This window comes from Caloenas nicobarica, chromosome 1 (assembly GCF_036013445.1).
Source record: "Caloenas nicobarica isolate bCalNic1 chromosome 1, bCalNic1.hap1, whole genome shotgun sequence".
NCBI lineage: Eukaryota > Metazoa > Chordata > Aves > Columbiformes > Columbidae > Caloenas > Caloenas nicobarica.
The window spans coordinates 50,340,060-50,351,075 of record NC_088245.1 but is presented as its reverse complement, the minus strand read 5'-3'; the positions used below and the strand labels follow the sequence as shown (position 1 = coordinate 50,351,075).

At 43.1% G+C, this 11,016-nt stretch overlaps 1 protein-coding gene across 1 annotated transcript; it reads right to left on the bottom strand.

The window, feature by feature from the left end:
- Positions 1 to 2,522: 2,522 nt before the first annotated feature.
- On the bottom strand, positions 2,523 to 11,016 carry LOC135998703 (uncharacterized protein C12orf50 homolog). The gene is made up of 11 exons (XM_065651868.1): positions 10,966 to 11,016; positions 9,937 to 10,078; positions 7,611 to 7,772; positions 7,079 to 7,156; positions 6,875 to 6,988; positions 6,141 to 6,260; positions 5,356 to 5,478; positions 4,921 to 5,124; positions 3,886 to 3,972; positions 3,190 to 3,281; positions 2,523 to 2,585 (listed from the first exon to the last, which is right to left on the bottom strand). Exons 1-11 carry the CDS (start codon positions 11,014 to 11,016, stop codon positions 2,523 to 2,525), a joined length of 1,236 nt encoding a protein of 411 aa, XP_065507940.1.

The following is an 11,016-nucleotide window of genomic DNA, read 5'->3' as shown; positions in this document are numbered from 1 at the left end:
AGGTGTTCCATCACATAGAAGCCTATGAATTTTTCGTAATTCAAGTGTCAGCAGCCAGCCCGAGGACTAACTGCAGAGGAAAATACCGCCTGCCTGACCACTGGGACTTTGGCACTGGAACAACCGCCGAAAACAGGCGGGCGGGGCCGCCCTGACACAGCGGGAGCCGCTCTGGAGAGAGAACGGCGGCTGGAGCCCTGGAGCTGCCCCAGGCCCGCGGCCGGACCGGGCGGCTGTGAGCGGGGGTGCCCCCGCCTCGCTGCCGGCTGCCGGGAAGGGGCCCCGAGGCCACCGCGCCCGCCCTGCCCTGCGCCGCCCTCCCCGGCGCTCGGGTGCGTGGCGGGGCTCGTGGCGGGCGGGCGCTCACGGACTCCATTTCCCGTGGCGCAGCGCGGGGCGGTGCAGCCGCAGTTCCGGCCGGCGCTGGTCCGGCGGCGGGAGCGGGCGGGCTCGGGTGGCCGGGGCCATGAGGCGGCGGGGCGCGGTGCAGCGGAAGGTGCCGTGTGTGTTCGTGACCGAGGTGAAGGAGGAGCCGTCGGCCAAGCGGGAGCGCCAGGTGGCCGAGGCGGAACGGGGCCGGGGCCGGGCCCAGGGGGAGTCGCTGGGCCGCGGGGAGCGGCGCCGCACGGCGGGGCGGAGCGGGGTGGACAGGCAGCGGCAGCGGCCGTGTCAGACCCGCCCGGGCCGGCTGCGGGGAGGGGGACAGCGAGTGGCGGGAGGTTTGGCTGCAGATCTTGAGAGAAATGTGCGGTCCGGGTTTCCATATGGCTCCCCGCCTTAACTGCGGGAGAGAAAGATCGTTTGGGAGCCAGTTCAGGTGTGTCCCCCCCTTTTGCTGCCAAGTGCATCCAGGTGTGCACCCCGATGCTGAGTTTGCTTTGTCTGAGTTTGGGCACAGTCGTGGCAGGAACGCGGCTGCACTGGGAGCCTGTGTGGAGCCGTTTTGCTGTGCCCACCTGTGAGCCCTGCAGAGACAAAACAACCTTGTTTCTCATCTTTTTGTTGTGCTCAAAGCAATATCAGGCTTATGAGGGAAGAATTTATTTGAGGCTGCAAGATGTGGAGTATGTAGCAAGGTGACAGTAATGGAGCCCAGTCAAAGGTAATTCTTGCCAAGATGTAACAGGCAATGTCCGGACAGATCGGGGTGTCATTCGCCTGTCTGCTGTAGAGCTCCAACTGGCGTTGTCCAGTCTCTTCTTGAACACTGTCAGGCTTGGGCCGTGACACCTCCCTGGGGAGCCTGTTCCAGTGCTCCAGCACCCTCTGGGGGAAGAACCTTTTCCTGATGTCCAACCTAAACCTTCCCTGGCACATGTTCCTTTAATTCCCTCAGGTTCTGTCATTGGTCACCAGAGAAATCAGCACTTGCCCTTCCTTCTCCCCTTGTGAGGAAGCTGTAGAGCATGATGAGGTCTCCCCTTAGTCTTCTCTTCTCCAGGCTGAACAAAACAAGTGACTTTAGCTGCTCCACATATGGCTTCCCCTCCAAACCCTTCACCAACTTTGTAGCCCTCTTCTGGACACTCTCCAGTAGCTTTATATCTTTTTTTATCCTGGGGTGCCCAGAACTGCACCCAGTGCTCCAGGTGAGGCCGCACCAGTGCAGAGCAGAGCGGCACAATCACCTCCCTGGCAATGCTGTGCTTGATGCACCCAGGACACGGTTGCCCTCTTGGCTGCCAGGGACACTGTTGGCTCATGTTCAACCTCCCGCCGACCAGAACCCCCAGGTCCCTCTCTGCAGAGCTGCTTTCCAGCATCTTGTGACCCAGTCTGTATGTACAGCCAGGGTTGCCGTGTCCCAGGTGCAAAATCCGGCACTTGCCCTTGTTAAACTTCATGCAGTTGGTGATTGCCCAGTTCTCCAATTTGTCCAGATCCCTCTGCAGGGTCTCTCTGCTCTCGACAGTGTCAACAGCTCCTCCCAACATTGTGTAAGCAGCAAGCTTAGGATTCCCTGTGTTCAAGTCATTTATGAAGACATTGAAGAGTGCTGGCCCTAAGATGGATCCTTGTGGAACCCACTAGTGACTGGTGTCCAACCCAACATAACCCCATTTACTAGAACCCTTTGAGCCCGGCCCATCAGCCAGTTGCTCACCCGCTGCATTGTTGTTTATTCAGCTGTGTGCTGGACATCTTGTCCAGGAGAATGCTGTGAGAGACACTATCAAAGGCTTTACTGAAATCTGAAAACAATTTATTTAATCACAGTACATATGCATTAGAACTTCTGTTATGCAGTAAAACTTCTGTGAAATACATTAGGGGAACACTCAGCTTAGAGATTTTTTCATCTCCATGCACATATTTTACTAGGAGTCTTGTGGTGAATAGCCACAGTCTTTAAAAATCATCTCAACTGTCTAATTTTCGTAACAGACACAACTTAGTGAATATATTTAAAACCTTAATATATGACCATACAGAACATACTTTCCTAATTTCCATTTTTGTCACTTTTGAAACATTGGTGCATCTCGTTTCACTTTAGAGTATTGTAATGTCAACCACTCGCTTCATCCTATTCTCCGCTCTGGGTATCGTTCTTGTTTTCTGTTCACTTGCATGTCGTTTTGGCTCTGTTGTCAAAATAGATATACAGAAGGTTTTGTACATTATTTACTAGAATAAATCTATAGATGCTCTTTCAGAAACATGTTAAGAATTAAACTTGGAGCATGAGATAGAGGTTGTAATCTCTGCTTTCAAGGCAGCTGTAAAATGTATTAATGGTCCTTAGGGTATCAGGAGAATGTTCTGTAGCCCGAGTCCTTTTATGAATTTGGAGCTCGGCTGATCATCGTTCAGCTGTTGCAGATGCTTCACGAGCAATCAAACAGACAAACAGATCACACTCCTGTGGTCTGTGCTGTGCTTTGTCCAGCGCTACGAGCCAAAACCCACTTGTTGTAGCTCCTCACTTTGAAGGCAGGTACGTATTTTGCTTTCATATGAGTAATATTGTAAAACATTAGAAATCCTGGGTTAGTTTTACAGTCAAAATTACATATCTGCAAACAAACAGAACTACTCCCTGGTCATTCAGATGACTCAGCACTGCTTAGAATCTTGTGGGTTTTGGCTGCAAAAGCTTTAAGAGCAGTTTTACATTTTCTAGGTGGGGAGAGTCCTGTCGCTTTTGTGAAGTAGACTGCATTGTAAAAATTTTGATCAAACAGTTACCTGAATGGTTGTTCCAAATTTAGGGAATGTTTTTGCATGTGGATTTCTTCTCCTCCAAGTTGGTGCATTGTAAGATCCTGAAGTGTATTTGTCTGTAGAAGAAACATAAACATTGTTTCTGAGTTCAGCTACAATTTCAGGAAGGACTCTCTTAGGCTGCTATGTGAATTAAATATTACATCAGCAGAAGTATCCATGAAAGCATCAGGTGAATCACACATCATGTCTGAAATACAAGCCAGTGTTAAATACAGACTTTCTCCCCAGTACTTTAAAGATCATGTGTAATCTTGCAGCGTTTCCTCAGGCTCACGGGATCTTCCAAACGAGGCGATTCTGCCACGGACACCCGTGACTTGAACAACGTCAATATTCCTGTGTTCAAAATCTTCCCAAAGGCATCAATTGCTTTTCAGTTAAACAAATCCATAATCCAATCTCCTCTTCTATCCCTGCTTGTGCAAGCACTAGATACATGGCAAACGGATGTTTTTGTGCTGGGCAGTTGATTGTGCATCAGAGAAGCTGCCTAATGACTAAGTGTTTTCTGTGAAATTTGGTTAAAAATATTATTAGTTCTCTTGTTTTGTATTAATTCCATCTTAATTCCATTAATTCAAATCATTAATTGCAAAATAATGCTACGATTTTAAGTTTGTATATAGCTATTAATACACAACATGTAAGCATTACAACAGTTTTCTGTTTGGGTCGAAAATCTTCTATTTGTGTCAAGCTGATTCTTTGGTTTGGAGCATTTCCGACCATATGGCTCAGGTACTGCTGAAAAGAAAGGTAGTGACAATGGTAATGGTTGTTCTTATGACAAAAAAGCTGATCACCTTTTTTTGTGAAATGCTCTTTTTTTAACCTGGCAATTGATTAATTGTGTTATTCAGATGAAGAATGTTCTCTTTGTAATCTCTCTACCAATCTGTCCACATTTAATCAAAGCAAACATGAAAAGAAAAAAAGTAAAACTGTTCATCTCCAGAATAAAGCAGTACCGTTTGGATTAATTCGACTTAACATTATGAATCTTTGGGAAGGGGTTACTCTGTCGGAGTGAGATTCCTTTTATTGGAAATGAAGACAGGGAGGCACCTCAAGATGGAGATTCAACCAGTCTTAGAAGAGATGACTGAACCTGGCAAGATGAAATCACTTTCTTAACTTACGATTATTGAAATTATTTACCACTAAATTTCTACATGAAGTGAGAGATGAAAACAACAGAATTATCCAGAGTAACCATGGAAAAGGAAAGCAGAAAGGCAAATAAAACCCAACTGATGTACGAGGTTGTGAGAAGCTGTATTAGCAAGTTGAAAAGACAGTGTAAGATGTAAAATTACGGTTACATCTGAAACAGATTGCCAAAAAGCAACACATAGGACTTCTTTACGGAAGATGAAAATAATACTAAATTATAAAAATAGGCATGAATCCATCATGCTCCAACATGAAGTTACATGGACTACTACAAGTTATTAAATATTTCAGAAGAAGAAATCAGATAAAAGAAGCTGTAATTAGTGGCGGTCAGTATGTTAGTACACATCAGCACATCATTGCATTCATTGCTCTTTGGGCAGAGAAATGAATTCCTGCTATGAAGGCATTTAGGCAGAAATGACTTAACAATCACCTGCAGGGACAAAAACGAAAGCAGCACAATACAGACAGGCACATTTGAGGCATTTTAAGAATCCTGTGTAAACAGGAGCCCACCTGTAGATCCGCTGAACTTTGGTTCCTGGTTGACGTTGACAGTGCGGTAGAATACATATGCTGATCTTCGAGGTTCTGAAGAATCACAATAAGTCTTTCTTCCAGCTGCTCTCCCACGAGGAACATAAGCAGCAGTTTCATCATCCTTCCTTTGACCCCTTGGTTGGTAACTTGGTTTTCCTTTGGGGTCTGAAATGTGAATTCCTAAAAGTGAAAAAGCAAATTAAATGAAAATTTTGAGCTGTTCGTCAAAATTTGACATACTGCAGGAGCCTGGAGGCTGGAAGACAAGATTAATACAATGTTCTTTGTGGAGAGTCCAATCTAAATATGGATTGTCCACATTTGACATTAAGAGAAATTAGGTAGGTAGTCCTGGATCATCTAACAGTTTAGTAAATGAAAATGAATAAGCCAACTGTTTTCTCAAAATACCTTTTCCTGGTACCGTATGAGGTGAATTTCTTGGCTCCTCAGAAGTCCATTTATTCTTCTTTATTTCTTTGGAGTGATGCTTATTTACCAGCTCACTGTGGTTGTGTTTAGGGTTTACAGTTTAACAAACATTGGCTTTAATCCACAGGGACATTTGTAAGAACTGAGAGTGAAAAGTTGTATGTAATTTGTGTGTGTGTCACAGGGGGAATAAACCCTTTTCCAAAGTCAAAGTATGACATCTGCATGGGAACCCAATGCAAACAGACTCCAAAGTGCAGGGTGACAACTTCTGAGCCTGAGCTGCCTGTCATTACAAGAGAACTCAGCAACAAAACCACAACCCTTAATATGTTCCTCTCTGCCCCTGCTTATTTCTCACCCCTTGCACATGAGGGATGCTTTGCCTGTGTCTCAGTTGTACCAGTTCAGCTACATGTTGTCCTGGAAACTGAACGACTAAAACAACGCGGCATAGAAAATAACTTCAGTTGGCAAAAGGATTACTTGAATCGTCAGGCACTTTGGTGATACAGTTCACAGCACGGGCCCACACAGAGTCTTAACAGCTGAATGCGCATTGCTGACATGGTGACAAACAGCGTTGCGGAAATACCAAGGAATGGCGGGAGATTCAACATTCCTATAATAGATTCACCTCCGATGTGAATGTACCTGGTGACTAAGGGTATTATACTGTAGTTTAAGGCGTGCATATTCAGTTACCTTATTTACCACAAGACAAGATGTTAATCAATGAGAAGCTGATGCTAAAGGGTATTTACCTCCATTGTCAAAGGATCGACGATCTCTTGTGGGAATACGCTCTGTTGGTATTCTCCTTCCTGAAATCTCTCCTTCTCTTTTTGTATTAATAAATGTTCTGGGAATTCTACTGCCATCACCTGGAAAGGCAACAGAAAGGATGTGTGAGCTGCTTGTGTGTAAGCACAGGGACTGGCCCTGCCATTCTCTTCCTCCCACCTCTGTGAGATAGTGATGAGTGCAATTTCCTTTAACCTCTCGTTTTATATTCTTTCTCTTTTCTTAGATGTTTGGTTCCTGTCTACTGTAACTGATGTAGAACTTTCATGCTCTCTAAGACAATTCCATAAAATGCAGCTTAAAGACAAACTATGGCTCCGAAGTAAAGAACCAGCTACAAATTACCTGCTCATTCTTTAGCTTCTCACTTTTCATGAATTGTATTGATGAATCTTACCTGATGAAATTTATGTTACAGTTGTATATCTCTAGAAAGTATACATGACGTTTACAGCCCGTTTCTACCTTTTCCATCTGCATTTGATACAGGTAGTCACCACGTGTGTGACACTATGTATGTATATATATGTGGGGAAAAATTAATGAAGTATTTTACTGTTCTTCGTAATATGCTGTCTTTTATTGTCACTAAATTAAAAAAGAGGGGAGGAGGGGCAAGGTATCTAGTAGTTTGTCCCTGTAAGTGTAATCCTAAAAGTGGTACATATTGTCCAAGAAGATGAAAAGTCCTTACCTTTCTGCAAGTCTCGCTCGGTAGCTTCCAGGAGTAATTTCTCCTTTTCCCGAGGTGAAGACACAGTTTCTGCTGATTGGTGTTCGTGAGGGTATTGGATCCTGTAATACTCTCCTAAACATAGCCCGAGAGGGAAAATAAACCCAAGGCTTAGTATATTGGCATTGTTGCTGTTTAGGAAAGAGTGACTGATTTCATATTTACCAGTTTTATAGCATATTTCCTTTATGGCTCTTTCCTCTTCAATTTCTGCAGCAGTCTTAGGCACCCAATTAGAAACATCTGTAGGAAATAGTTTTAAAAGATTACTAGGTATCCATACAAAGACCTTCAGCAATTCTTAATAATCAAATACCATCATGAATTTCTCTGAGTGAGATACAGTCAACGCTTTAATAACTACATTTAAAAAATACAAAGCCAAAACAAATATATAAAAATATGCATAGACATTCAGTTAATCTAGTGAATTGTGTCCCCAAATTTAGAGAAAGTTTGAAGAGTATTTGATGGCCATCTGAATTGTGGATCACTTTTCAAATTCTATTTAATGAAAATGGGGTATGTGGATGATACTGCTATTGAAATATACAAATAGGCATTTCACAGGAATTAGGACGTTGCCTCAATTCTGGTGACTACTGGTTCCAAGATATTGGGGATCAGCTGGAGACTTGTGAAGTGTCGAAAAAGACCCTATTCTACTTTTTTTGTAAAAGAAAAAGAATGTGTTTACAGTTCTCTTCCTCATCGTCGTCCTCTTCATCTTCTTCATTCTTGAGGCTTATAATCAGTGGAGCATGAACTGGTAGGAAAATATTCTCTTGATTTCGGAGTGATTCCTGATGATGGGCTGGATGCAGAATCCTTTCTTGGCCCCCCTGTTGCAATGACACATCTGCAGAAAAGAACATTATATTTCTGTTATTAGGAGGAACTAAAATATCAAATCCAGGTTCAGATCAGGAGGTGTAACTTTGAAGTCTTTATCCTATGGAAGGGATCATTACATAGGCACATTGTGCCTTGTGGTAAAACTATTGCGCGGAGCTTGGCAAAAGAGCATCTTGCAACAACAGAGAGCATGAAAAAACACGGGTTGTATCTCCTCTGAAAGAACAGATGAGGAATAAAGCCTTTTGAAAAGAGGAACATTTTGATCATTTGATGATGTTTAGAAAAGGCTGGATATCTCTTCCAGCTGGTGGATACACTAATTTCAGTCAGTATCCTTCTTTCTTCCAATGCGTTTCAAGGTCTTTACGGCTTAGGGAAACATATGAGTAGTAATACCTGGGCTGAAGTGAATACAGGAGTTTTGGACCCCGGCTGTGAACATATTTTAAATATGCTGAATTACAGGCAGACCAGTATCACTCATCACGGTGTCATCCTATAGAGAATTTAGCAATGCTAAGCACTGCATTACCCATTTTTAGCTTGCAGACACATTTTTTCTGTCCAAATTTTCAGAATCACAACTCTCTTTACGAAGTACAAAATGTGTATTTTGAGAAAGATTATGAAGTTCATGAAAATAATTTACACTTAAATAAAGGAAAATCAGAAAAGGCATTCTTTTCTTTAGGAATGTACACCAAAACTGGGATACCATTTTCAGAGAGCCAGGAAATGCAACTGGCTGAAAATAAAAATGATGAAAAACGGTGAATCTCTTCACATTGTTCAAACTGACCAATCTGCACTTGTAGATACAATCAGGGTTTTGTGCATTATATTAAAAATACTAAGGTTGGTTATGTTTTCCAATTCTAAATAAATAGCATGAAGCATAGGCATTTTCTTTTATTCCAGTTGCTCTTATTCTTGAGCATCTCTTGCTTACCTGCGTATCATAATAAACCTATTTTAGTAACACTCCTGCAGATCAGAACAGTTGTATCTCATGCAAGAAAATGTAAGATACAATTTTAACTTGATAGTTAACTCTGTCACTGCCCAGAATAGCATATTATTAGCTCCGGACAGTGTAAGCCAACTCCACCTTAAATTGGTTTAACAGGATTTCTAAGTATTAAAAAGGACAAATGCAGTTAAAATGTTTGCAATGCTATTCTGGGACACATGGCCTTTGAATGTATGCATTTTTCAGTAAAAAGGTTTGGGTCTATTTTCTCGTTCTGTTTGTTGTACATTGCTCTTCTAGAGGTTATCCATGTCCATGGGGCCTCTTGGGCATCTTCTCTGACTCACACCACACCCAAAATGTGCCTACATTTTATTTACAAGAGCACCAGCTGCCAGGGGTCACTGCTGTGGATGTGGGAACTGTACGGAAAGCAGTGTGTGCACTCACAGAAAGAGCACTCAAGTTCTTGCCTTGCTCCTCTGGAGTTGGTTGGCTCAACACGCCCACATAGGACACGCTAACTTTCCCTGGGGGAATTTCTGGAACACAAGGTGTTTGCTTCTGACTAGAGGTCTCTCTGGACTTCTCTCATGACACCTTTCTCCAGCTCTGGAGCTCAGGCCCATGAACATCTCCATTTTAGTGCCCTTGCTCATGCATCTGTGACAAGTCACGCTGACTTGCTCTCACTCCAGCTTCTGCCTGATTTCTGACACCTGTCTTGGTTCCCTGCTCCAGACACTTTCCGTGTTACAGGTTCCAGCTGTCTAACAGGACTCCTGGTAGCCAAGAGCTCCTCTTTGAAAGGAATGTGGAAAAAAAACCAACTTGTAATAGTGCTTTTTTATTTTCCAAAAATAATTTGATTTTCAGATATTATGTAACCTTGCAAATGATTACTGCAACATTTCTACTCTGTGGATCCTAGCAACCTAAATCACCACTTGTGACGTCATCTTTCCTGCAATACGAAGATCCGTAACAGGACAGCTAAAAAAGTCATTTGGCAACTCTATTCAAATGCCAATACAATTCCTTTCTTTGCCTTGAACTCACTGCGGTAGCAGATCCTACCCCATTGATTTGCATGGTACATTTTGAACCTTCATAGGGATTACTGAGCACGGCAGGGACATTCTTGTGTATGTACTTACTCTAATGAACAAATAGTAGAGAAAATATTTTTACTCACTGTTACTAGGCGGCAAAAAAAGTCCATTTATATTTCGAGGTTTGCTATGATGGAAGGCACAACTGATCCTCACACAGCCTGAGGGCTGTTTTTCCCAGAAACAGGCGATGTGGCTGTACTTCTGCTGCAGGAGAAAAGAGTTCTCATGTATTGTAAGCAGAAAAATAAAAATGGACTAAATGGATGGGTACACGGTCTAGTGCTGTGAACATATGAGTGCAAATCCTACACTAGACTCTCTTACCATTAATAGACATGGGTCCTTGGGAAATAAGGAGTAGGAAATCAAACCCAGAAAGATTCCCAGCAAAAACTAAAAACTAAAAGTTTGGGAATTGATGTTCTGAGCGAACATACATTGCACTGCTCACACCATCTCCCAGCTGTTTGTACATTTGAAGGTAAGTTTCACCCAGATCCAGACATTAACAGCTGGGTCTAAGAGCGGCATCTCCAAAACACGTCACGTTCGGACTGTAGTCAGTACAATTGGGCCATCTCCTGAGACACGCTGAGGTCTGGAGCCCAAGCCCAGCTCCCAGGCAAATGCCTAAATCCCCATTGTGGAAATGGATGCAATAATGGAGAGCCCAACACCCAACCCGGGATTTTCAAGAGGTGGAATTTAAATATTCATTTGAAGGACAAACACATATTGCAGGACTTACTTTTCAATAACTGCTTTTGCAGTACTTCAGATAGGCACTATAAGCAGAAATTATAAACGTGGCATATGTATTCATAATCAACATAATCCTGATTCAATACGAAAGATGAGTGATCTTCACGCGTGACTTTTATATGTTCCTTGAGTATCTGAGCGCAGTTCACATGAGAAATTGTCCATGGTTCACTTGATCATTACCTTTTCTCACCACTTCCAAAAGTCCGATATTTCCTCTACCGATGTGGCCATGACCCAGCCAGAGTGAAATATCAGCTTCTCTGTTTACATAACAGACCTCCCTGTCAACATGGCTATATCAAGAAACCAAGGATCCAAAGCACTCTACAATCTACAGCATTTACCTGTGGGTAGGAGGAACGGTGGAAATAGCAGTCATTCCCAACTGCGGTCAT